The sequence below is a fragment of the Dunckerocampus dactyliophorus genome, chromosome 1 (genome assembly GCF_027744805.1).
Source record: "Dunckerocampus dactyliophorus isolate RoL2022-P2 chromosome 1, RoL_Ddac_1.1, whole genome shotgun sequence".
Classification (NCBI taxonomy): domain Eukaryota; kingdom Metazoa; phylum Chordata; class Actinopteri; order Syngnathiformes; family Syngnathidae; genus Dunckerocampus; species Dunckerocampus dactyliophorus.
In genome coordinates, this window is record NC_072819.1 from 19,617,304 (window position 1) to 19,644,809 (window position 27,506).

The 27,506-nt window shown below is 40.8% G+C and overlaps 3 protein-coding genes across 8 annotated transcripts in view; all 3 read right to left on the reverse strand.

Annotated features, from left to right (window-relative positions):
- tns2a (tensin 2a) overlaps positions 1 to 11,228 on the reverse strand; it is a 79,362-nt gene extending 68,134 nt beyond the window's left edge. Inside the window, exon 1 of one of the 6 annotated variants that reach the window (XM_054782075.1) lies at positions 10,708 to 11,228. In XM_054782075.1, coding sequence (XP_054638050.1) covers positions 10,708 to 10,836 — 129 coding nt within the window. In that variant the 5' untranslated portion in view covers positions 10,837 to 11,228. Of the gene's footprint in view, positions 1 to 737; positions 1,085 to 10,707 lie in introns of those variants that run through there. The other 5 variants (XM_054782144.1, XM_054782000.1, XM_054782229.1 and 2 more) reach the window with 5 other exon arrangements.
- Positions 11,229 to 14,329: 3,101 nt separating this feature from the next.
- Positions 14,330 to 18,111, reverse strand: LOC129183374 (PTB domain-containing engulfment adapter protein 1-like). The gene is made up of 6 exons (XM_054780525.1): positions 17,971 to 18,111; positions 17,795 to 17,866; positions 17,172 to 17,270; positions 16,967 to 17,104; positions 16,794 to 16,898; positions 14,330 to 16,721 (listed from the first exon to the last, which is right to left on the reverse strand). The coding sequence occupies exons 1-6, from the start codon at positions 18,013 to 18,015 to the stop codon at positions 16,653 to 16,655; spliced, it is 528 nt and encodes a 175-aa protein (XP_054636500.1). The 5' UTR covers positions 18,016 to 18,111; the 3' UTR covers positions 14,330 to 16,652.
- Positions 18,112 to 18,175: 64 nt separating this feature from the next.
- Positions 18,176 to 26,722, reverse strand: sars1 (seryl-tRNA synthetase 1). Its single transcript, XM_054780513.1, has 11 exons — positions 26,546 to 26,722; positions 25,637 to 25,707; positions 25,447 to 25,527; positions 25,181 to 25,339; positions 20,986 to 21,129; positions 20,748 to 20,903; positions 20,269 to 20,490; positions 20,063 to 20,192; positions 19,692 to 19,849; positions 19,286 to 19,415; positions 18,176 to 18,888 (listed from the first exon to the last, which is right to left on the reverse strand). Exons 1-11 carry the CDS (start codon positions 26,679 to 26,681, stop codon positions 18,743 to 18,745), a joined length of 1,533 nt encoding a protein of 510 aa, XP_054636488.1. The 5' UTR covers positions 26,682 to 26,722; the 3' UTR covers positions 18,176 to 18,742.
- Positions 26,723 to 27,506: the final 784 nt, after the last annotated feature.

The window sequence follows — 27,506 nt, forward strand, 5'->3', positions numbered from 1 at the left end:
GACAAGGAGATTTCGCAGGAACAGGAAGTCACTCAGAAAAGTGTTCCAAAATGCCCTAAACCTATTTATACACATTAGGCTTGTAATAATAATAATGATAATAATAATATTATTATTATTATTAACAACATCATGGTCTGAATAGAATAGAATATTTAACATATACTGGAAATTGAATAGATGGAAAAACTATATTTTATTCACTGTATTTTGCAGGATCTGGTGGGGCACTTCGGTCTAACCACAAATGCAAAGTCACCACTGGGACTCCCATTGCTAAAAAAAATAATAATAATAAAACTAAAATTCATATTATATTCTATAATCTGCACCAAAGGTGCCAAAGGTTTTTGGCCTATCAGTGGGCATACACACACACACACACATACTGTATACACTGTACTGTATTTACATGGAGAGGTGCGTTTCCTTGTAATCCTTTAACTGTGTGACATTAACACCAAATGACTGCCTCTGACGGAGTAACCCTGGAGGGGGGGTAAAGGGAGGGGTTGATGCTTAATGCATCATATGATCCCCTCACCCCCCAACACTTGCATGTCATTGGTATTCCAGTTCAATGCAATAAGCAACTCCATTCTCCAAAATCCACGCTGAAACTATTGCGAGCACAATTTTCAAGTTACATTGCCAAGTGCGTATTAAAAGTTAGCATCATTCATCCACCACAAAGTAAAATAATAGTGCACTAAACAAAGTCAAAGGTCCCCGCCTACCTTGTTCATCTTCCCGCTAAACATGGCCCCCACTGGTAGTGTATCAACAGGAGTCCCTCAAACCGAAAAGAGGCTCCATGAAGACGGACGCTCTTGTGCCGTAGCTCGTATAAAATGACTTTTTCGGTCTGCTCCTGTCTACCCTCCTAAGTGGTGCTAGTGGTGGTGGGCTGAAACAACAGGGTGGGGCCATACATGGAAAAGACGAATGACATGGCCAGCAAGCGCCTGCCCATTGGTCGCTTAGAAGAGAGGAGCGTGAAGATGCCTCTCCCTATTGGTTGAAAGTGTTCCCTGACAGACCCAAGCGCCACTTCTTGTAATTAAGTTTATTGGTCATAAAAAAATAAAACCTTTTTTTTTAAGTTTATGGGTCATTATTTGCATGCATACATTACAGTAGTTTTAAGTTTAGATATACGGTTTATATTTACATTTAATGTAAAATACAGGTTTACACAGATTTACATTAGTCTATATTTGGGGAAAAATAAACAAAATAATAGCTACACTGACTAATGTATAGCTATATTCGTTTAAAATATTTTGTTTTCAATTAAAATTAAGAAATCAAAACAAATATTGTATATTGCACATCATTTTTTAAATTATATTATACTGTATATACTGTATATGTTACTTTAACTTATATTTTAAATTAATTTTATATATTCTAATTTGAAAATTTGTTCTACATTTTCCTCATACGTGTATATATATTTTGAACTTATTTAATTTATTTTTTTTATTTTTATTTATTTTTTACGCCTTTATTTTTAACTTATTTTTAAAAGCATATCCCTTATTTCAATTTTTATTTTACATTTATAGTCAACAAAAAATAAAAGAAGTAAAGCAAATAATTTCCAAGATTTCTATTGCTATTCAATAATATGCTACTTGGTTGCTGGTTTAAGATGCCCATTAAGGACAAGGGGTGCAGTTCCCCACCAGACACCAGCAAATGGCACTGTTTCTCTTCTAACATGCATTTTATATCTAATACAGAGCAGTAATCTGTGTCATGACCCTCCTCCATACTGTTTATGTTGCAATTTCCGTATGTGTTCATTGTCCTACTATAGGGCACAAATGATGGAGTATTATGAATTGTGGCGGGGCATGCATCTAAATGGACTAGAAAAAACAATTTGGGTAGGTGTAGGCTGCTAAGCTAAATTTTGACTGAAGTTTTATACTGAATACAGAATGACTTTGGTTGTGCAATTTGAAGTAGAAATTGTCTAATAGGAGGTAAAAGTGCTAAGTACAGTGTATAGCTGGCTTGGAGCAGCATCTAGTGGTGGCCATTGACAAACGCAGGCCAAAGAGAGATGGCTAGGTGGATAGATATTTGTTATACGCATATGCAGTAGTTACAGTATTATGGTTGGTAACTGTATCCCTTCCAATCAGTATAGAATGTGACTGCAGATCAGACTACATGTGCTAATGCAGTCCATGCCTCTTGCTCATACGTATGGAATGTCCGGATTTTGATTTGGGAAGGGGGGTAGGAAGAGGAGGAGGGGATTTTCTAGGAATTTTCTCTACACTTTTTATGGACTGTGAAAAGGAACAAAGGGGAGAATGGTGGCGGAGAGATGGCTTCACAATAGAAAGGTGAAATAAAAGGTAACAAGACTGAGTGGATTAAGAAAGCTAATGAGGAGAGGGTGACAGGAAGCCGCTGCTTTGGCTTGAAATGAGTCGGCCACTGAGATGGGGGAGGGTCCCGCGTGGAAGTACGGAAGATGGGAGTCAAAAGTGAAACAAGAACTTGAGTGTATGTTGTCAATATTGTGCATCTTTTAGGGTGTGTTTGTACAGTATGCCTGCTGTATCCACATGAGACAACATGGAATACTCGTGGTGGATGAGGCTCAATGTGGGGGCCAAGAGGAAATGAAGGGAGGGGCTTGCATGAGGATGGATTGTGTAAGACATCACTTCTAAAGCCAAAGTGTTGATAAGGTGCAGCTGTTAAAAGAGGAAGAATGTCTTCTGTCCCACATGTTCTTGTTTACAAGTCTGTCCTTCAAGGAGTTTTCCCCCAACTAAGTCTGGCACTTACCTTGGCGGTCCGATCCTCGGCTGCAGAAGGTAGCTCTTTGCACGTGAAATGTCACCTCTCTGGTGAGTAAGGCGCCTGAGCTGGTGCGCAAGGTGGAGAAGTTCTGGATAGATATAGTCGGACTCATCTCGAAGCACAGCAAGGGCTCTGGAATCACCCCTCTCGAGAGGGGCTGGACTTTGTTCCACTCTGGCGTTGCCAGCAATGAGAGGCAACGGGCAGGGGTGTCAATTCTTGTTGCCGCCCCAGCTCAGGGTCTGACTGTTCTTTGAGCTTATGCGCCAAACAGGGTGAAGAGAGGGGCGGAGCTGTCAACTGATCACCACCTGGTGGTGAGCTGGCTCTGATGGTGGGGAAGGATGCCAGTCAGACCTGGCAGGCCCAAACACATCGTGAGGGTCTGCTGGGAACAATTACCAGAGTCCTCTGTCATAAGAAGTTTCAACGCCCATCTCTACGAGAACTTTGACCAAGTTCCGAGGGAGATGCCGGACATTGAGTCCGGGTGGGCCATGTTCCGTGCCTCCACTGTTCAGAGCTGTGGCCGTAAGGTGGCCGGTGCCTGTGGTGGCGGTAATCCCAGAACTCGTTGGTGGACACCAGCGGTGAGGGATGCCGTCAAACTGAAGGAGGAGTCCTATTGGGCCTTTTTGGCCCATGAGACTCCGGAGGCAGCTGAGAGGTACTGGCAGGTCAAGCAGTCCGCGGCTCTGGTGGTCACTCAGGCAAAAACTCGGACATGGGAAGAGTTCGGAGAAGCCATCAAGGACTTCCGGATGACTTTGAAGAGATTCTGGACCACCATCTGATGTCTCAGGAGGGGGAAGCAGTGCATAATCAACACTGTGTATGTTGGAGATGGTATGCTGTTGACCTCGATTCAAGATGTTGTGGACCGGTGGAAGGAATAATAAGGAATAATACTCCGAAGGCCTCCTCAGTCCCACCGACACGTCTTCCAATGAGAAAGCAGTGCCTGGGGACTCCAGAGTCGCAGATTCTGTTCATTACGTTTATGGACAGAACGTCTAGGCGCAGTCAGGGCGTTGAGGGGTTCCAGGTTTGGTGGCTGCAGGATTGGGTCTCTGCTTTTTGCAGATGTGGTCCTGCTGGCTTCATCGAGCCGTGGCCTTCAGTTCTCACTGGATCGGCTCACAGCCGAGTGTGAAGCAGCCGAGATGACAATCAGCACCTCCAAGTCAGAGCCCATGGATCTCACCCAGAAAATGGTAGATGGAGTGTCGGGGATGAGATGCCCCAAGTGGAGTATCTTGATGTCTTGTTCACGAGTGAGGGAAGGGATGGGCCGCGAGATCAGTAGGCGGATTGGTGCAGCGTATGCAGTGACGCGGACACTGCATCGGTCCGTTGGGGTGAAGAGCGAGCTGAGCCGAAAGGGAAAGCTCTCAATTTACCAGTCGATCTACATTCCTCCGCTCACCTCTGGTCATGAGGTTTGGGTAGTGACTGAAAGGACAAGATCACGGGTACAAGCGGCCAAAATGAATTTTCTCTGTAGGGTGTTTTTTTTTTTTTTTTTTAAGTGAAAACATTGATGGGTGGACTAAAATGTGGAGAGCAGTCATGAGGACATCAATATTCCTGGAAAGGATTGACTCCACAGTTGCTTTTTTGTGATACTACCACCAGTAATGGCAAATAGAGGAAAGTGTGACGACAACCATAGAACAGGAAATTTGAAATATATGCACAGTTGTCCCTCACCGCCACATTTGAATTTCATTCCTCATAATTTCACTCTCACGATTTGTCAAAAATATATTAATGAATAAATCATGCTGTTTTGTGGTTGAATACAGCCTATTGGTAAAAAAAGTAAACATACAATTGGACAAATTGTACATTGTACTAAATGGAGCATTTCCAAGCATAAATGGCCAAATGAACTAAAATACAAACATAAGACATATTCAATATACTTACAAGTGCCAGACTTAAATCGCCGCAACAGGCTTTTATTACAGGTTTGAATTATCTCAACAACAACATAATAATAATAATAATAATTATAATAGGAAACGGTAGGGCTGCTCATTAATATATGAACAATGGAATATTAATATTGACCTAAGGTCGTGAGGACAACCGGTACATACAATCGATAGGTGGAACCCAAAGTTGTTTTACTTTATTGTGGTTTAACTTAACAGTGGTTACCTCATGTTTTGTACTTCTATGACACTTAGAATGCCACTTAAAACATTGACTGGACAGTTATGTTATGTTATATGATGTTCTAGTTCTGGAACGGATTATTTGTCGTTGCATTATTTCCTATGGAAAAATGTGATTGTTAGGTGGATTTACAGACACATTGAATAAGGAAATGGTTTATGTGTTGCTGTTTGCCCTCCATCATTTCACACATACTGTAAAACCCTCCACAAAAAAACCCTTCTAAGTCCATCCCTGCGTTAGGTCCAAATGATTGTTTTCAAGCCACAGGAATGTGGTGTGTACAGCAACCACACTTGCGGAGTTGAAGCCACCTTTTTAGCGTGCATTGTAGGGAGCAATAAATGTCTTGACTTGTGTCCTAGTCTGAAGTGGGCTCTCTATATTTACCAGTAGTTGCTCAGTCCTGTCTCTGGCCGTGTTTCTGGTGAATGCCTGTGGCTGCAGGCCACAGTGTTGGTCAATCTAAACGTTGTTGTTGTTCATTGCAAATTACAGGGTAGATGTGACACATGTGATATAAAACATAATGTCAAGTTTATATAGTTTTTTCTAATAATAAAAAAAGCAAGAGTGGCTTCTATTCAAGTGCTCGTTTACTGGAAGACAAGTGAGAACATGAAAATGTTAGCATGGTAGCAATTAGCTGGGAACTTACTGTGAAACGTCCCATGAGGTCATGCAATTTGGAATTCAAATGCAATTTTGGGTAAAAGAGATTTTCTTCTGAAGTCAGACTAAAAAGAAATTTGGAACAGCAAGTAAGATGCTAGTGTAGTGCAAAAGACTAGCATTTAAAGCAGTAAGACTAGGGATGTCCATTTTGCCGGCCTCAATATATTGGCATGTGCATGCGTGTCTGTTTTCCTCTTCTCTTGCCTCCAAACAGGCACAAAGAGGCTTCACTTACAGTATATATACACTCCTGATCAAAATCTTAAGACTAGTTGCAAAATTGCTAGAATTTGCATTTTGCACATTTGGATCTAAAAAGCATTTTGAAATAGTAATTTATTGAAAACAACAATTAAACTGAAATAGGCTGTTTATTAGCTGATCAAAAGTTTAAGACCATCGCTCAAGAAATAACACAAAACTCTCCAAACCAGAGCAAAAAATGTTCTCAGTAGGACTCAGTAATGAGTAGCTCCACCATTCTTGTTAATCACTTCAAAAATTGGTTTGGGCATGCTTGATGCGAGTGTTTCCAGGAGGCTAGTGGGAACATTGCTCCAAGTGGTAAAGATGGCTTCAAGAAGGGCATCAACTGTCTGGAACTGATGGCCATTTTTATAAACTTCCCTTACCATCCATCCCCAAATGTTGGCCGCCGTTTGACGACCCTGCACCACCTGAAGCTCCAGTGTTCCACTGAATGAAAAAGCACCCCAGATCATGATGGACCCCCCTCCACTGTGCCAGGTAGTAAACATCTCAGGTGGGATCTCCTTGTCATGCCAGTAACGTTGGAAGCCATCCAGACCGTCAAGGTTACATTTTTCTCATCAGTGAATAAAACTTTTTTCCACCTTTCAATGTCCCATGTTTGATGCTCCCTGGCAAAGTCTAAACGGGCAGTTTTGTGGCATTGAAGGAGACGAGGTCTTTGAATTAGTTTTTACTTTTCCCGCCGTCTGATGGTTATTGCGCTGCAGTCGGCACAAGTAAGGACCTTAGTGTGGGTCAAAGACCGCCCTGTGTCTTGATGGACAGCCAATCGGATCCTCCGGCTCAGCGCAGGTGTGATTTTTTTTGTGTCTACCACTTTTTGTGTCTATGAGGAATGAAATTCAAATGTGGCAGTGAGGGACAACTGTGCATATATTTCAAATAGCTGATAAACAGCCTATTTCAGTTTAATTGTTGTTTTCAATAAATTACTTTGTCAAAATGCTTTTTGTCTCACTCCACCTTCTTGTTTTTGCATATTGTAGCTCTACTTAAAACTCATTAAGATCCAAATGTGCAAAATGCAAATTCTACCAATTTTTCCAACTGGTCTTTTTGATCAGGAGTGTATATATACTATATACACACACACACACACACACACACACACACACACACACATATACACGGTATATACACATACATGTGTGTATATAATGTTTTTTAAGATATGCTATACCTACATTTGATTTTGTATTCACCTGTAGACCTTTACAGGAGGTGTACTTTGTATACAGAGAGAGTAATTGTATCCGCTCTGACTTTTTTTTCCCCCTCATCCAATGTCAGTGCTTACACATATTATTTTTTATTTTTTTTAACTCACTGAACTGAATAAAAGATGTTTTAGTTTTGGTCTACTAAAACTATCACATATAGAACTGACTAAAATGTGACAAAAAAAAAAAACATTAACCATTTTCATCCAAAAGACTAACACTAAAAATAAAATGGTTGTCAAAAACACTGCTTTATTTTAGTTAAGAATGTTAAAATGTTACTTCAATTGTCCTTAGTTATTATTTTTCTGCTCCTTTTTCCATTATGTGTCTGTCAGGCCGCTTGCACCCGCGATCTTGTTTTTTCAGACACTACCCAAAGCTCATGACCATAGGTGAGGGTAGGAACGTAGATCGACCGGTAAATTAAGAGCTTTGACTTTCGGCTCAGCTCTCTCTTCACCACAACGGACCGATGTAGATTCCACATCGCTGCAGACACCGCACCAATTCGCTTGTCGATCTTGCGTTTGTTGCACTTGTTTAGCTGTAAAATACTGGGATTGCTTGCTAAATTTCTGGGAGATCATGTAGTAGCATTTAACACAAAGCACAGCCACCAAGCAAACAAGATACTGTTTGCATCAAATTGTAAGCCAAAGAGTTGCATGCAGAGTAAAACACTTTAAACACTTTAACCCTTGTCTTAGCGTGTAGATGTCGTGTTTTACATTCAACTCAGATATGTAATGTTTAAACATCTTTAGGACATCCCAATAATGGATGTCTCAAAAAATGTAGCAAAAAAGTGGCAACTACTTTACTTTGACTCGTCTCCCATGAGTGTTGTGTAGCAATGAGCGTTGAGCTCAGTGTGCTGAAAGGAACCATATGGGCGCTAACAAGAAGCAGTTACATAACTGACTCACAATGTCCATCGCACTTGTGCTTTTTGATGCCCTCTTCCTTTCTAACAGACATTTTTGGATGTTAATAAGCCACAAAATGTCATTAAATGATAAAAGTTTTAGAGCTGGTGTTGTTCTTTCCTCATAACTAGGGGTGTCACAAAATCAGTGAGATTAAAACGCGATCAGACTTCTCATTCAGATTTATCGTGGGCACTAGGCCAGGGACGATAAATAAATTAATAAACGACACAATAAATAAAAATTAACTCGATAATTTTGCCGGCCTCAATATATTGCCATGTGCATGCGTCCGTTTTCCTCATCTCACGCCTCCAAAGAGGCAGGAAGAGAGTTCACTCTGTGCATTGCCATCAGCACCTTGTCGCATTTGTTGCATACAATAACGGTATGAACGCAGTGAGCCCGTTTGTCAGTGATACAGTCTCTTTGTCTCGGTTGGTGGAGTGCAGAACAGTGTAGCCTTGTGAGGAGCAATGCAAGGTAACGCAGTAGAAATGAAAGTAGTAATGTTAAAATCTCATCTCGTTCTAATAGACCCAATCTCGTATTGTCTTGTCTCGTAAAATGGGTGTCGCGTGACACCCCAACTCATCACATTTTCTATTTAATACAGAGCAGTGATTCAATCGTACGATGTATGCAATACATAACTGTCTAAATCCTGAACTATTATATTATATACGTCCTGTGATTATGTTCTATAAATCCTGCCTTCATGAACAATACTATTACGCAAAGTGACCTGCATCCTGCCTCCTTCCACACAACCAACACTGTATTCATAACATGAATTCAAGTTACATGATATCTTATGTGAAAAATTCAACTAGCAAACACTTAAGTAGAATAGATCCCAAGATACCTTGAAACTGCGCTTTAAAAGTCTAAATAGTGATGAAGCCATGTTAGTGATATAAACCGTCATAGGAAAGTCACGTGAATTACAGTTGTTCTCACATGAGAAACCCTGAGACAAACATTTTAAGCAAAAACATCAACAGAAAGAGACAACATCTCTTAGTGGGAGAGGGCCGCTTCCCACAGACATTTACTTTAGGGGGGAGGGGGTCATTGGCCGTTGGTTGACGTGGTCCAGAGGGCGCCACATTCCCACAGTGCTGGCCATGTGACTTTGGCCCTGCTGGGACATGCGGTGCGACCAAGCATGCGTATATAAATATGGAGCACAGATGGAAGGAGGCAAAGGAAAATGACCGCAGTCTCACTAATTTAGTAAGACTTGGTACAAAATAATAATAATAATAATGTCATTAGTCAGTGACATTGCATGTTCGTAACTGACAAGGGGTGCATTGATGAATAGTGATTTAACACCATCAGTGTGCAAACCGCCATGACACAGTGTAAACGCTGCTGTTGTGTCCCCACACAGATGTGTGACACCAACAGTGAATAGATTGTACTCTGGTATATGCAGGTCTAGATTAACTTTGACCTTTCTCCTTAAAGTTTGACATCATATGTTATTGTCATCACTGACGATAACAGAGTCTTCATATGCAGTAAATACATTTTTTAAATAAAGACAATTTAAAGTCTTCAATGAACTAAACATATGTGTTTTGGTAAACACTGAAGACAATGTAGAGTAGAGTTGAATTTACCTTGCGCAAGTTTCCGACATTGCTAATCATGCAGTCTTCAAACAACGGCCCGTGTAAGACAATTTTGGAGTCTGTTGTGAACATAACATCCATGTTTTGTATTTATCGATTGACATACATGTTTTGGTTAGCACTGAAGACAATTTAGTTTTCTATTACCCCACATACCTGTTTATAATTTAGTCTTCAGTAAACGTCACATACATGTTTTTGTCAACATTAAAGCGATTTGGTCTTCAGTTTTTTAACATACTGTACATGTTTGTAAACATTACAATTTAGTTTTCACTGAACCTAAGCCAACAAAGTTTTTATGAACAATTTATGACACGTACACGTTTTAGAACGCAACACGATTTATTCAATTGTTGAACTCGGGGTTGAGTTCAATTGTTGTTGGAAATATTACAAACACTTCCGAGTCTTAGGCTTAACACGTATGTTTTTCCTAAACAATGAAGATAATTTGGTCTTCAATTATGTAACATACACTACATGTTTGTAAACATTGCAGACATTGAATAGTCTTCAGTTAATTTCAAGTGTGTTTTTGTAAACCTTAAAGCCAGTTTTCTTCTTCAGTTTTAGTTAAATTGAAGACCATGTGAAGTTCAACTACGTAACATACGTGTTTTTGTAAACTTTAAGGCCAATTCATAGTCTTCAATGAACGCTACATACAGGTTTTTGTAAACCTTGAAGCCCATTTTGTCTTCAGTTCCTAAAAACACTAGTTTTTGTAAACATTGACGAGCATGTTCAATTACGCAACATGTTTTTGTAAACATTGCCATTTAGAGCCTTCAATGAATGTAAGATATATGTATGTAAACCTTAATTTTTCTTCAATGAACATCAGTTTGTAAACATTGCAATTTAGGGTCTTCAATGTAGGTCACATACATGTTTTTGGAAACATTACAACTAAATCCCCCCCCAAAAAGATGTGCCACATGAAGCCATGCACACACTGACCTTCATCAGTCTCATCCTTCCACTGTCACTCCTCTCTAGGCTCCTACTCTTCACAGAAGGGGTCCTGACCACGGGGACCGCTTGCACCACGTCCTCCCCACACCAATCCGAGCTCAGGACACAACCCATGTATGTGGACAACTCCTCTCCCCTCTCTTCTCCAGAAACAGTCTTCCCGACGGTGCTCCACGGGCAGGGCAGCTGTTTGTGAGATGGAGGCCCTTCCCCTTTTCCTGGCTGTAGTACAGCCTGGCTTGAGGATATGCTCACAACAGCACCCCACCCCTCCTCTGCTCCTCTCTTTCCTTTCCAAGTCCACTTTAAAAACACCTCTTGCTCAACTCCATGCTGTCTACATGCGGGCCCATTTTACTGGCTTCCACACACTTCCCTACTTGACTCACTCCCTCAACTCTCCTGCCTCCATCTGCTCAGCTCTCACGTCTCGTCCTGCCTCTGCCGCTCAGCTTGGTTACCTCACTCCACTCTTATATATACACACACAATTACCTCTCTGTTCTTAGCCTCCCCCAACCCCAGCTCCGTCATCTCATCTCCTTGGGCTTCCTGCCCGAAGACAGAGGCAGCCTCCCCTCGGCCGGCTCCATCCCAAAGCACATTGTTGCTATTGTGTGAAAAAACCACACAGCGGCTGATAGGATGCTCATCATGACTCAGCCTCTTGTTCACTGTGCTCAAGTGTGTAAACAACATAAGGTCCATATATTGTTTGGATGACTGTGTCCACAAAAAGGACCAAACTATTCCACAACTTGTAGAAATACAATGTAGTCTGTTCTTGTTTATTTTTAACTACCCTGCTCAGTGTTTGGCTGCATGAGCTCACAAGGCTTGCACAAGAGAGTAGACCCCCTTAAAAGGCAAATTCATCTACACCTCAACCCACCCGCTACTTTGTCTTTTGTTATTATTCCCTGAAGATAGTCCTTCAAGAGTCCCCCAAACCCCCCTCACACCACTCTCTTCTCTCAGACATGAGCTCAGACTGCAAATTACGTTTACAGCAAACCCCCATCATGGTTTTATACGCTGTTAAATTAATTCAAGTTTTATAGTATCACCATTTTGCGCCAACAAACTGGAAAAAGTTAATTACTGTATTTATTTTATAAACTCTCTTGCTGCCCAAAGTGTGTCTTGTTGCGTACTTAGCATCAGGTAGGAGACTTGGGAAGAAACAAGCTAAATGGTCTGCATGAAGCAAGATTAACGGCTCCTTTCTGGAAGATGGAGGCAAAAGGTGGAACAACAGAGTGAGGGAAAAGGTCAGAGAGGAGTTCAGACAAGATTAATCCAAATATGGAAGAAATGAGAGACGGGGGAGGGAATGGTAAACCGAAAGAAACAAAAGAAACTCCAAAATAGCTGTAATGGTTGCAGCATGTTTGTCAGGCCACACGGAAAAATGACAAAACAAGAGTTTGAACACAAACGGTCATCAAGCATAAAGGTTAAAACAATCTGATATCTTCACAGTCTGATATCTTCATAGTGTATCAGATGTCTGTCACATTCTAAGCAACTTGAGATGAATATTTCAACAAAAACGCCAACAATTTTTCCTAAGAATGAATAATGACAGTCTACTATCCAAATGTGTGTGCGTGCAGGCAGCTCACTCGTGATCATTTACAGAGGAATCTCGGTTAGTGTCCGCCCTGGTTAGCGTGTATTTTGGTTAACAAAAAAACATTTACGCCACAATTTTGCATTTTCCAAGTAGCATACAATTATGGCGTGCGTCTTCCCGGGATGTTACTGCACTGCGTGGTTCCAAGTATGTTTTTAATAGGTTTTTTTTGTTTTTAAAATCACAAAATGGCCTTCCTAGCATCCTATAGCGAGCTAACAAAATGGCAACCGGAACCGGAAGTCAACTCCGTTACGTCGCCAGTCTATGATGCCATCAACCGTTCACTCTAAAAAATGTTGACACAAAACACGTGTGTTTTCCCATGAATTATTTCTTGAATTCAGTAGTGTTTCTCATACTGAATTCAAGAAGTAACTCATGTGAAAACAGGAAGGTGGCGGAGAGAACCAGCACTACCCTTGCCGTTTTCCCATGAGTTATTTCATGAGTTCAATAGATCTCGCTCCCACATTGTGTCTTTGGGAACAGTCACAGAATCACGTCAAAGAAGGTAAAACTAACCATAAATGTTCATTTATCCCTTTTAGTCATTGTCCAGTTGTATTTATATGCATTTAATTGTTTTCTGCATGTCAAACCATAATTGTAAAACTACAAAACATGTTTTGTGTTAACATTTTTTGGCTTTCTGGAATGGAATAATTGGATTTCTTAAGAGAAAAATTGATTCGGTTAACGTCCGGTTCAGTTAGAGTCAGACCACTTGAAATGAATTAACGAGGCTAACCAAGGGTCAACTGTATTATTAATTTATTAATATATTAATAATATTAATTTAATATTATTTTTAAAGTATCATCACAATATATTTATATATTTCAATATATTTTCAATCAATATACTGTATTTAAATCATTTATCAAATATGTAAAATGTATTACTGTAATAGTTCACAAAATTTGTGTGTTTCGTGGAGTCGCTGTTTCGCAGCTTTTGTTTTAATTTTTTTTATTTTTTTATTACAGCTATGAAGTTGTTACAGGCCTGGCCCTTAAATAAGAATTGCATTGTGGGAAGTTGAGTGTCTCTCTTCCCTCTCTGTCTGGACCACCCATTGTTTTCTGCGTCCTGATTGCCTGTAGACCATGGTTAATCAATCAATCAATCTCCTTCGCTGTCCAGGCATGTCTCCTGTGTTATCGCTAGCTTGCTTGCTTGCCAGCTTGTAAATGAACGTTCGGTTCGTCTGCAGCATATGTTTTAACAAGGATACAAAGACGCTGCAGAACGGCACCAGGACAAAAAGGCATGGTCACAGGAGTGAAATATGTGTGAGTGACAATAATTTCTTGTATTGATCATTAAAATTCAAACAAAGATCTGAATTTTTTTTGAGTGTGTTTGAACAAGAGAGAAATGTGACAAAATGTTATTGCCTTTCTGACAAAAGTGTATAAAGTGTACAGTGAGGGGTTTTACAGCCTTAAAACATATATGATAACTGTAAAAAAATGAAGTTGGCTACTTTGCGGATTTCACTTATCGCGGGCTATTTTGGTAACCTATCCCCACGATAAACGAGGGAACACTATTACTGTGATTTAAATAAATATGAAGGTTGTCTTTTTCCAATGAACAGACAGCAGGAAAATACAATACAACAAATCTAGAGCAAGAGTTTCACCCTGCACTGTAAGGTAGAAATGATTTTGCAATAAAATTTGCATAAAAGAGTGGAATTTTTTTGAAAAAATGTTTTGACAGGGATGGTTGAAACTAGTCTACCTTCCCCTCCACTAGGTGAAACAATTACTCTCCAATTGTGTTTTCGTGGCATGCATAATAAAGTCCAGAGGATGTTAGATAGGCTACATGGTTTGTTGATTTATGGCAAACCAAAAGGCTGATTTTTGGATATACCGTTACAGTATTGACCCAAATATAAAACGGCCCGGAATAAAAAGTGTCTTATAATCTGTGTGTATAACACCACTCTCAGTTTTATTAAGTAACATGTTCACGTTTTGAGATTGTGAAAATGATGTGTGGATTATGATGGATTTCCCCCCCCCCCCCTTGGTAGAATGTGTTTTTCATCTACTTGCTGTGGAATACGAGAAAAACATCATGGAATACATTGTGTTTGTCGACACATATTCCTTTCTCAATTTACTCTACGAAAACCTTCAATTATCACAGTCTTAATGTTCTATGTGACAAAGTGCCTGTGGATGCACTAAAGGAAGCTTATTAAAAAACTATTCAGAAAAACAACCCAAGAAATATGATTGCAACTGTTGCAAAGAGTGGTACTGATATAAAACAATCATATCAGCAAAATATGTGTTCAGGCCCAAAGGTTAGGAAATGTGCTAAATAGAAATGAAGGAAACAGACTGTCTAGGTTGCTATGTCATCATGGAAAAGACCAGAGGAAGTTGATATTAAAAGTCAGGTCAAGACCTCTTATGTCCAAAGTCATTAAAAAAATCTAATAAATCTACAGTGCCAACGCAAAACAAAGCTTCCACCTAGGATTGAACACAAATCCTTGACACAACAGTCGAATATAGTACTAAAGGTTTCAAAATAAGAGCAATTGTACATTCCCTTTAGTGCTTGTGACACCAAAATTCATGTTACTCTTATTTTTGCCATGTAAAGTATCATTTTAAAGGCATATTTCCCTTGTTAGATGCGTACTTGAATATTTACCCTTTTTTTATTATTTACATTTTTTGTCACAGCCAAGATGGCGTTGGCTCAGAAAAAAACTCGCTGAGGGGGCTTTTGATAATCACAACTTAATTTCACTCGTATTTTATAGTTGTTTACTGGTGGATGACAGCAGCATGACAAAAACGTTTTATTTAGTGAATACTATTTTTTTTAATCACTTTTTTTTAAACATTTTTGGTGTCATAAGCACTTTAAAATAAGAGCATTTGTATACAGTAGCAAATCCCTTTGCAGATTTTTGGTCTCTTGCCTGGTAAACACTTGCATATTTCGAATTCCACATTTGTAACACACACTGCAATATTTCAGCGGCCAAGACAAGAGGCTGAAGTGATGTCACAGGGCTTATTTTTCTCCAAGCTTCTGTGAACACACGCTGTAGATTTTATGTAAACACTGTTTTACAGCCTGAGAAACATTGTGGCCACTGTGACAATTATTTATATATGGAATATTAAACACTCTATTAGGTGTCCTCACATGATTTATTTCTTTTATAAAAAGGCAAACTCGTAATTCATTTGAAAAATACATTCCTGATTACAAACACCTGAAAATGATTCTTATTTTCATATATAAAACATAGGGTAGGGAGATTTGGGTACACAGTATCTCACAATTTACGTGAATGGTTATCTTTTAGTTCAAATTTCCCTTTAATATCTTATTTTTTTATAAACTTTTACTATCATCTCTGTGTGGAGTTTGCATGTTCTCCGCATGCGTGTGTGGGTTTTCTCCGGGTACTCCGGTTTCCTCCCACATTCCAAAAACATGCATGTTATAGGTGAATTGGCGACTCAAAATTGTCCATAGGTATGAATGTGAGTGTGACTGTTTATCCATATGTGCCCTGCGATTGGCTAGCGACCAGTCCAGGGTGTACCCCGACCCTCGCCGGAAGTTAGCTGGGATAGGCTCCAGCATACCCCCGCACACCCTAATGAGGATAAGCCGCACAGAAAATGGATGGATGAACTTTGTCTTTTTTATTATTTTGGCGCCCCCCCTGTCCGGCACATTTGAACTAAAGCAGAGCGTAATTTCTTGGAGCGTTACAATATTTTTTCAAACCGTTACAGCTTGATTTTCGTCCAAGTGATGCAAAGTCCCCATTTTGGAAAGCTAATGTCTCTTCTGTCGTTGTTGCTTAATTTATTGGTATTAATGTTTCTTCTGTTCTTATTCATTTTCTTGTGTTTTTCTTGCTTTCTTTTTTTTGGGAGAATGAACAGAACAAGAATTTCATTGCATAGCAGAACTACCTGTTTTACTGTGCACATGACAATAAAACTCTTGAAACTCTTGAAAAGCAATTACTAATTAAAACTTTCAACCAGGTTAGCAACAGAGAGCAGATTTTTTCCAGAGAGGCCCCCCAAAATAGATTTGGCATTTCAATACATAATAATTAACATTTAATAAGAAATAAGAAAATGTGCAAAAATAATCTTGGTGGTAGTCATAAAGAAGTTATATTGAACAGTGTGGATTAATTTATGTCTAATTCTTCTTTACCACGCACCATCACCATAATCTCGATGGTGTCCAAAGAAACCATTAATATAATGTACAACACCAGCACCTGTCTTTATTCCTGACTGTTTTTTTCTGCAAGCCTCCTCTTGAGCTCGGAATTCTGCTTTTGCAGCATTTTGTTCTGAGTGAGAGAGACAGTGTTATCTTTATTATAGAAAAGTGCCCCGACCAAATTAAAATCATGGCTGCTGACCTTATGCCTGAGCGCCTCCACTATCAGATCTCGACCTCCTCTCACGCTCTCCTCCTTTTTAGTGGCTCGGAAGACATCGCCGACAGCGGAGACCAGCACGTGAGACTAGGAAAGAGTTTCGAAGTGTTTGGAAGCCTCGTGCACACTTCCACGCGTTGCAAATGCATACTCACCAAGGTGTCGCTCTTGAAAAGGTAGCAGTGGTACATGTCCACGGCAGGGTGCTTGGCCACAAAGCCGAACATTTTGGGCGCCGACGGCATGACGGCACAAAAGGAAATAGTGGGGAGGGGGCAGGTGTACAGCAGAAACTATTGGAGGAAAAGGTGATGTTTCATGCGAGGATGCATGGTTTAATTTCTATATTTTGTTACACACCTTTGTTTTGTTTTCCAAAATGTCAATCCCACTAAGGGAAACAAAGAGGTGGACTTTGCTCTTCTTTGCAGCCTTTTCTGAGGCATATGGATCAGGTGTCTGTGGATGACAGGGGATGACACTTCATTAGGTACACCTGCCTATAAGACGATTACAGGCTTTGCTAAACATCTTTAAAAAGCTGTCAGTCAGCTGTAGATGTGGGAGCTGTACGTGTGAGCACTTTGGCTAACCTAACATGATGCTGTTAAACTGAGTGTAATGTTTGCACTGTAGCCGTCATGGACTCCTGTCCCACTCGTTAAAGTCTCAATGATTTGGCATCTGTTACATTGGACAAGTGCAGAGCTACAGTGTATATGAAAAAGTGGATCACGTATACAATAGCGCTTCTTGGAGACACACTGTCGGAGACAGGCGTGGACAAACACAGCTCATTAACATAAAAAAAAGGGTACACATACAACAGTTAAGTTCCCAAAAACGCTTAATAAAAGCACTTTCAAACTGTCTAAATTCCAGCACCAAGGCTAGATTGTGGACAACAACCTTCTAAATACACTATCGTGGGACCTCAGGATCTTAAAATGATTGAAAAATAATATAGCACTTTTAACACTGACCTTAAGGCTCTGAGCTGCTTCCTCCAGGATATTAAGTCCATTAGGGCGGACGACCTCCACTCGGCCAATAAACTACAATGTAGAATCATACAGGGTGTTGATACAAAACAGCAGAACGACAACTTTCATTTCATTAGGCCTCTCACATTATCATGTCTGTGTGCTATTTACTGTACCTTCACAGTAAAGGAGATCTCATAGTCATCCTCTGCATCACTCATCCTTCCTTCAGCGGGCAGCAACAGCTACACACATTGAATGCACACACATTTATCTAGAAAGCACCCCACAACATTAATGGACCAAACTCATCTTACCTTATTGGAAGTAGACAATAAGAGTCGTCTTATGGCAACACACGTATAAAGGAGCGAAGTCTGCTGGAGTTAATCACTAACTTGCGTCGTCTTTATTACCTCTTATCACATATCCATGGTGACCAGTGGTAATATACATTTAAAAGACACACACAAATACCTTTCATAGGACCTGGATTTAATATATGCTTACAGTAGGAGACACTTGATGACTTTCATAGACAGAAGAGCCCAGCGGTTGTTGACGTGATGAAAATGACACAAAGGCAACATGAGGGGACATTCAGAACCTAAAACGAACTAGATGCTTGCTTTAGATTGTAGCACACAATCTAAGCTTTGTATGAATTTTAAAACGAATGTTTTTGGTCTTTAACGAGCAGCTGAAGGTTTCGACACAATCAACAGCTGTGAAGCACAATTTGTTTTAGGCTCTGACTGAGAGAAAGTGGACATGTGGAAGGTGTATGGCAGCACACACGTGTGTTCCCTTTGTCTATTGTAGTACACAAGGATGAAATGGAGCCATGCTTCATTCACCAAATGCATTGGAGAACCAACATTGACAATAAGTGCCGACTAGATTCGTTTTCCTCCTCAAGGCTCCTTTACATCTTTTTTTTTTGTGCGTCTAAGAGTCATTGACGGACATCATCTCAACTGCGTTGGCGAGGTTCTGCTGATCTCCCGCCTGCTTGTTCTTCTGTTTCTTTGCCTTTTTGGACATCTCCTGGTCGATGGGAGCGGGCTTGACAAACTTGATGAGCTCTGTCAAACCTGGGCGGGTTAACAGCGCAGACAAGTGGACAAACGTGGTATTACAAGTTGAGAATAATTTAAGGAGAATGGAATAATTGAATTCTACTTTTACAGTATAATAGTATAAAAATCACTAATAGTTCAATTTAATAAAAAAATTATTATTTAATTGAAAAATAAATTAGAAATGTAACCAATTGCTCCGAGTAGGCAAAGGGTGGTAAAATATAGAATGAACATTTCAAAAATACAAATCTATATATATTTTTAATTGAACTGAAAAATAATTTACAATGTTAATAAAAAATAATTCTAAATTTTGTTGGGTGGTGGATCAAGTTCTAGATTTTTGCTCAAATTGTCTGTGGAACCACAGTCCCTTGCAAAGACAAAAATCATTGTTGTATTTGCTTACCAGGGGGCATGAATTCCCTGAGCTTCTCTGGAACGACGATGCCCTCCTCCGTCTGGTAATTCTCCAAGATGGCACACATCACACGTGTGGTGGCGCACATGGTTGCGTTCAACATGTGCACAAACTCTGCCTGAAAGCATTGAGGCAGGGAATAATAAGTGTCTGACGAGTGCACAGCAACAGTACAGACTTGTAAAAGTCACACTTCTTGGTTACTTTTGTTTTAACTCCTACAACTGCTGTTGAGGCAGCAAACTTGTTGGGCCTGAAAAAAATTGCAACATCTGGTGGCTGCTGCCAAGTAAGTAATTATCTAAGTAATTATCCAAGTAATTATCTAAGTAAGTAAGTAATTATGTAGATAATTATCTAGTAAGTAGTTGTCATTAAATTGTTGCACTCTCACCTTGTCCATCATCTTTTTGGTCTGCCCATAGCGGATACGTAGGCGTCTGGCCTGGTAGTCTGTGCAGTTGGAGCAAGAGACCAGCTCTCTAAAAGCACCGGAACCGGGAAACCAGGCCTCGAGATCCAGCTTTTTACTGGCGGCGTGATTAAGGGCACCTGAGGACAAATGAAGACCAAACAACCAACAAGGAATGACTACCCTCAAATAGTCGCATTTATTTGAAGGCGGTATCTACTTTATTTTTACAAATGCTAGTTTAGGGGACGAGCTAGACACACTGCTGTCCACCAACTACAGTCATGAATAAAGTAATCCAGTCAGAAGTTAAAACAGAAGCACTATGATATGTCGTGTGCTGTCAGACCTACCGGAGACTATGTTGACGATGCGATAAGGAATGCCAAGAGATTGGTAGAACTCCTCTGCTGTCCCGATCATTTCATCAAACATCTCCCACGATTTATTGTCATGTGGTGAAGCGTAAACAAACTGCTCAATCTAAGGAGTGGAAAAAAATAACGTCATCTTGACAGCCGGACGGGTCACATTCAGCTCCTTTTCGGGAGGGGCCCACCTTCTCAAACTGGTGCACCCGGAAGATGCCGCGCGTGTCTCGGCCGTGGGAGCCCACTTCCTGTCTGAAGCAGGTGGAGAAGCCCCCGTAGCGTATGGGTAACTCCTCGGGCTTGAGCCACTCGTCCCGTAGGAAGGCAGCAATGGGTTGCTCAGAGGTGGCGATCAGGTACTTCTCGTCAATGGAGTTGTCGTCAGCCCGCTCGCTGCTCTTACCGATGACCTTGGGAAGAGGACAAAAAGATACGGTAAGGTTGAAGGAGACTAAAGACCCAATTTCCAGGACTTTTAATGTTGCTTGTATGAGACCTGACGTTTATAGCTGAAGAGTGCTACAGACTCTTCAACCATCCCCTTTTAAAGAAACAATCTACAGAAATGTATATGAGACATTGTTTCTTTGTGGGTTATGAAACAGCTTAAAAGCTAAATAAGTCAAATTAATGTTGGTTATTCAAGTTGCTGTGTGTCTGGTTATACCTTGTAGAGCTCTTCATCAAACTGGCTGAGCTGGGCCACTTCCTGCATGACCTCCTTCCTCATAAAAAAGGGTGTGTACAGCATGGTGTAGTTCTTGCTGTGAAGGATCCTCATGGCATAATTGATCAGAGCCTGCTCCAGGAACACCAGCGGGCCCTGGACACCACACAAAATGAGGAAATGTCACTAAAGTGAGTCACTTGTGCATATGAAACACTAATGCTACAAAAAGGCTCACCTTCAGGAAGTAACCTCTGCTCCCAGCCACGATGGCCCCCCTCTCCCCTTCAAAGCCGTCAATCATGACCACCAGGTCGACGTGGGAGTACTTTTTCTGTACACTGCAGTCGCCCCACGTACGCTCCACCTTGTTGTCTGCGTCCTGCACAAACAATCACTGGACAGGTCAGATACAGTCAATTTCTGCATAGTAGATTTGTTAATAAATAGCACAGAATGTGCGCTTGATTTGTACTCAAAGAAATGACATTGGACAGATGTTGTGCATGTGCTCGTGTGTGAATAAGCAAACGTCGGGTTTTGACTTTGTGGGTTATTTTGAGTTGTTTTGCTCTATGATGCAAGGTTGCGTCTGTCCTTAACTGCTAGGGGGAGCAATTGCTTTAATTATGACAAGTAGCACTGCATGGTGTCCATGCTCGTTACACTATGTTGCCCACTTGCACATGCTTGTGCAAGAGTGAGTGTACTGTGGACTTTTACTTTTTATATTATTTTGAATCTATTTCGACTATTAATACCCAATGGGAGGATTGATCGCATTTAACTATTTCATATTTTTATGTCAATTATGTATCTGTTGTGCACATGCATGTGTTCAAGCACGAGCTAGCATACTGTGGGCTTTGAGAATTTGTGGATTATTTCAGGTCTTTGTATTTATTTACGTATACTATGCAAGTAAGTGGATATCATTAATAACTGGCAGGAGGAGCAATCACATCAATTATACAGTATGACACTGTGTTGCTTGTGTGTGCACATGCTCATGTATGAGCTATTGTGCCGGGCCCTGGCCCACCTTTCCGAAGTGTGCTAGGGTCGGGAAAGCGTACATCACATGAAATGATCTGCAATTTAGGTGTCAACTGTGCTCAAGTATATCACGGATTGAAAATGCAAATCATAGATGACCACAAGGTATCCCATCAGATGACAAATAGGGTCTATAAAAGCTGGCTGGCATTTTTCCACTCCCCCCCCCCCAGAGACAGAAGACAGAAGAATGGTAGTAGAATGAATGTAAAAATTTGTAGTCTATGCGGAATTGTGCTGAAATTTAAAATGAACAGAGGAAGAGTTTGAATGACTTAAATGCTAGCAAGGCTAATACGCTAACATTAAAATGGTAACACCTAGCATAATACTGCTAAGTGTTGATATGTGTCTAACCATGAAAATAGCAAAACATGTTAGTATGCTAACATTAGCATGTTAGCAAACATGCAATGTTAGCTAACACCTAGCATGATAGTGCCATGTGTTTATATCTGTGTCTACCTATAAAAATGGCTATAAATGTGAACATGCTAACATTAGCATGCTAACACCTAGCATGACTGCTCAGTTTTTATATACGTGTCTACCCATGAAAATAGCAAAAAAAAATGCTAGAATGCTAACACTTAACACGATAGTGCTAAGTGTTTATGTGTGTACGTATGAAAGTGGCTAAAAATGCTACTATGCTAATGTTAGCATGCTGGTAATGCTAACGTTAACATGCTAACACCTAGCCTGATAGTGCTAAGTGTTTATATATGTACACTCAAAAATATAAACGCAACACTTTTGTTTTTCCTCCCATTTTTTATGAGATGAGCTCAAAGATCTAAAACTTTTTCCACATACACAATATCACCATTTCTCTCACATATTGTTCACAAATCTGTCTAAATCTGTGATAGTGAGCACTTCTCCTTTGCTGAGATAATACATCCCACCTCACAGGTGTGCCATATCAAGATGCTGATTAGACACCATGATTAGTGCATAGGTGTGCTTTAGACTGCCCACAATAAAAGGCCACTCTGAAATGTGCAGTTTGATCACACAGCACAATGCCACAGATGTCGCAAGATTTGAGAGAGCGTGCAATTGGCATGCTGACAGCAGGAATGTCAACCAGAGCTGTTGCTCGTGTATTGAATGTTCATTTCCCCACCATAAGCCGTCTCCAAAGGCGCTTCAGAGAATTTGGCACTACATCCAACCAGCCTCACAACCGCAGACCACGTGTAACCACACCAGCCCAGGACCACCACATCCAGCATGTTCACCTCCTAGATCGTCTGAGACCAGCCACTCAGACAGCTGCTGAAACAATCGGTTTGCATAACATAAGAATTTCTGCACAAACTGTCAGTTAGCTAACTGTCCCGTCCTCATCGGGGTCTGGACCTGACTCCAGTTCGTCTTCGTAACCGACTTGAGTGGGCAAATGCTCGTATTCGATGGTGTCTGGCACGTTGGAGAGGTGTTCTCGTCAGGGATGAATCCCGGTTTACACTGTTCAGGGGAGATGGCAGACAGTGTGTGTGGCGTCATGTGGGTGAGCGGTTTTCTGATGTCAATGTTGTGGATCGAGTGGCCCATGGTGGCGGTGGGGTTATGGTATGGGCAGGCGTCTGTTATGAACGAAGAACACAGGTGCATTTTATTGATGGCATTTTGAATGCACAGAGATACTGTGACGAGATCCTGAGGCCCATTGTTGCGCCATCCAAGAACATCACCTCATGTTGCAGCATGATAATGCACGGTCCCATGTTGCAAGGATCTGTACACAATTCTTGGAAGCTGAAAACATCCCAGTTCTTGCATGGCCAGAATACTCACTGGACATGTCACCCATTCAGCATGTTTGGGATGCTCTGGATCGGCATATATGACAGCGTGTACCAGTTCCCGCCAATATCCAGTAACTTCACACAATCAGTGTTCATTGTGTCATGTGACATTTGAACCGCTAGATGGTACTCAAGTGCAGTGTACCTAAGTAAGTCACAAAAGCAGACTTTTTTTTACGCTCACGAATTGCAGGAGGTCACCAATTGACATACCAATCCTACTCATGGTGTCAAAAGAGCTACACACAGCAACGCAATAGGTGGATACAAACAGACACGACACTGCCACCTTATAATGTAGAATAATAACCAACAACTATGTGAGCTCTAAGCATGTACTTTTACACTCACAAAAACCGTACAGCAAAGCACGCTGGGAAACAGAAAGTGCTCCCAGCGACGCGACACGATATAGACTGTCGCTGTTAAGAAAAAAACTCCAATAAAACCTACACAAATGCAGTTCTGTAGTGTATTGTTAAACGAATATAGAGGGTCATATTCGAGCTGAATCACAGCTGAGTGGCGGTGTAAAATGCAATGTTGCTGATTGTCCTCCCACACATCCTCCTCCACTCGGCCACACAGCTGCCCCGCGACATGCACGCCCTCCCAGGCAACTTGCACCGTCTGCCCCCTGCAATGCAGTGAGCGACACCATCCGCCCAGCACTATACATTCACTTGGCCGATCAGACGGCCCAGCAAGCACCAACCGCCGGGACGAATGCCCCACAGCACATCCACACTGGAATTGTGGCATTCGGCTTACAAACTATCGCTTTGTGCTTTCATTCATATTAGCGTTTGCTTGCTAACTGGTAGCTAGCACTCTGTGTATTCAATCACTACGTAGCTAGCCCCTGCCTATTCGTACTGTGACAAAGATGCCGAATAGCTGACAGGAGGCTCACTCGTTCCCTTAATTTGCCTATACAACCAATGTGCACAGACACAAGCAGAGTGAACCCTCTTGTCATCCAGCCTGCGTGCAACAGCAAGACGAGGAAATTGAACAGGCATACCTACATGTCGCACATGTCAATTTATCGAGGCGTCAAAATTATCGACCACGTTTTTTTCTGTCGTTCGATTCATCGTTTTATCGATTATCATGACAGGCCTAATTATCCGTAATGGATACCCGTTTATAACAAGTATCCGGCTTATCCCTAACACATAAACGTACGCATTTTCCTATGCACACATCTCTGCAGTGGTTTGATTCGCAAGATATCACGAAGATACAAAAATGTTGATTGCTCTTTTCCAAAGTCAAAGCTGATGTGTGTGACTATCTTGTTTTGGGTGAAACACAAAGATAATAGGTCTGCTTTCACGGACGACTGAGGAAATTAAACAACAGTCACATTTGAGAGGCTGAAATCAGGATAGTTACAGCACATTTTAAATGAAACGGTTAATCGATTACCAAAATATTTGTTGATTAATTGGATAATCGATTAATCATCTATTCATCGATTAATTGCTGCGGCTCTGTGTTCTGTGCGAATAATCTTCTGTTCTATTTTGCGGGATATGTGCATGAAAAGAAGCAACTCACCTCGTCATTGCTGATGGGCACAGACGGGTGCAGAAGGTTGCCGATCTCCCTCAGGTATGAGAAACGCTCCGCCTCCAGCTTCAATCTCTCGCTGTCAGTTTTCACCATGGCTTCATCCACCAGCACTCGCACCTTCTTGATCTGGGTCACTGTCAGAGCCTACAACACAGGAAGTGAAGACACCAATACGATTAAAAAGAAGATTCAATTTATGATTTCTGATGTGATTAATGCAAGTGCAAACATGCATATAAACAAGCACATACTGAGAAGGTTTCTGCTGTAAGCGCCTCCAGATTCTGCGCAGCCTCGGGTAAAGTCTCATCCTCCCCGACCGGTTCTTTCCTCTTCAGTCAGGAACGACACATTTCACTCAAGTTTCCACTCGTTTCTGATTGTCTCTTTTCATTTTTTAAAATCAATTATTTTGCATGTATCATAATGTTGCGTCAATACCTTCATTTTCTCCCCAATACTCTTGCTGCAGAGGTTTTTTGCTTTATTGAGGTTGTCTGCAATGAAGCGGCCTGTTTTGAGAGGTGGGACAAAGTGACAGTGAACGGTGCATCATAGGAATGTAGGCCTAAAAAGCATCTTTCACAAAAACAGTTTAATAGTGTGGACATTGGAGAAGAGTGTGGGTCACAATGACATGCCTGGGTGAGGCTGACAAGCTGCTAGCCAGGATTGCGTCAGATTGCACGTTGCTAGCCGATGAAGCTTTGCTAACTCAACACAAACCCTCTTTACAACACTATTCATTTAAATCATATTGATATAGCGCGTTGCCGTGTACAATTTGCACTTCCTATTGTAAAAATACAGCGATGACTAATAAAAGGTAGCCTATATGGCTCACTTTGCTAAGTGAATGATGCTAACGTTCGCCCCATTGCGTACTAACATCTGCAAGTTGAGGCATCTCATTGAACTCTGTTTTAAAACAATTACCCTCACTACTACTTGAAATTAATTTACTTTAAGCTTAAAATTAATAAAGCCGGCAAATTCGGGGTGGGTGAAACCCACCTAGCACAACAATTCTCACTGATAACTTTGTTTAAGTATTGCCTCTGTCACTGCAGTCAGTTTGGCGTTCAAGTTACTGCGGAACTGGAATAAATATTGCTTTAATACGCTTTTCATAGGAATTTTATATTCACTCTTGCGCCGAACAGTTGGTCGCGTCTCAAAACTATGGTAACATAGCAGTTATCTATTACCAACATTTTAAGGTACGACTGGATTATCAATGTGACAATGATCAAAATTTAAAACGGAGTTGGTCTTGAGCGGCTCTCTCTGCGATGACATAGGCATTACTTGCTTAGCCTGCTAGCATTAGCTTCGGTGTAAATATCTTACACTTTCTCCATTCTGTGTCCGCGGCAACCAGCTTGTCGACGAGCGTGACATCCTTAAAACGCTTCCTTTGCACCTCCCGGATAATTTCGGGGTCGCCGCCTTTGTCGGTTCGAAACAGGTCCAAGTCGAGCACCATCTTCCCAGTCCACGTTGCCTGCCTGACACACAAGCCGGAATGAGCGTATTGCGTCTCTAGCCGAGGTTGCCAGATTCTGTTTGTAGCAAATAAATATTCAGTTGCAATCAATTAGTTTTCATTAGCGTCAAGATTTGATTTACTTGATAGACGAAATACAAATATCACACGAGAAAAAAATCTAACCTTAAATTTTTGACACTGCTATAATTGATTTTTCACTCCAAACTACAAGGAGCATCCAAAAATTGCTGACAACCCACCAGAGCATGAGCATAAATCATTGGAATGCTACACAAATGACCTTTCAATACGTTTCAATAATATATTTATTCAAAATATTGTTGATTAACTGAGTAATTATACCAAAAATATTTTAATAAGATGCCTCGTCGGGGTGTCAGACACTCAGTTCACAAGACTAGGTGATATTGGGTCTACGAGAACGGGACAAGACGAGATTTTAACATTACTTTTGAGAAAAGTAAAATGGAAAAAATATGTTGCAATCTGATAATTTAATTCCTACAACGTTACACTCTTCTGTACTCTGTGTGTATGCAAAAAAAAACAAGATACACTAGGTCCCCAACTTACGAACATCTGACTAGCGAACACTCGCGGATACGAACACAAACTGACTGGTCTATATTTTATTTTATTTTGCCTTGTAGTCGCTCAATCAGTACTTATACTGCTACTATTTTTTTTCATTAATTATCCTTGTTTAATATTACTACTGCATCCAAACTCATATTTACATACATACGCATATACTGTATATGTATACACGTACATGTAGTACCTATATCATTGGTAATATTA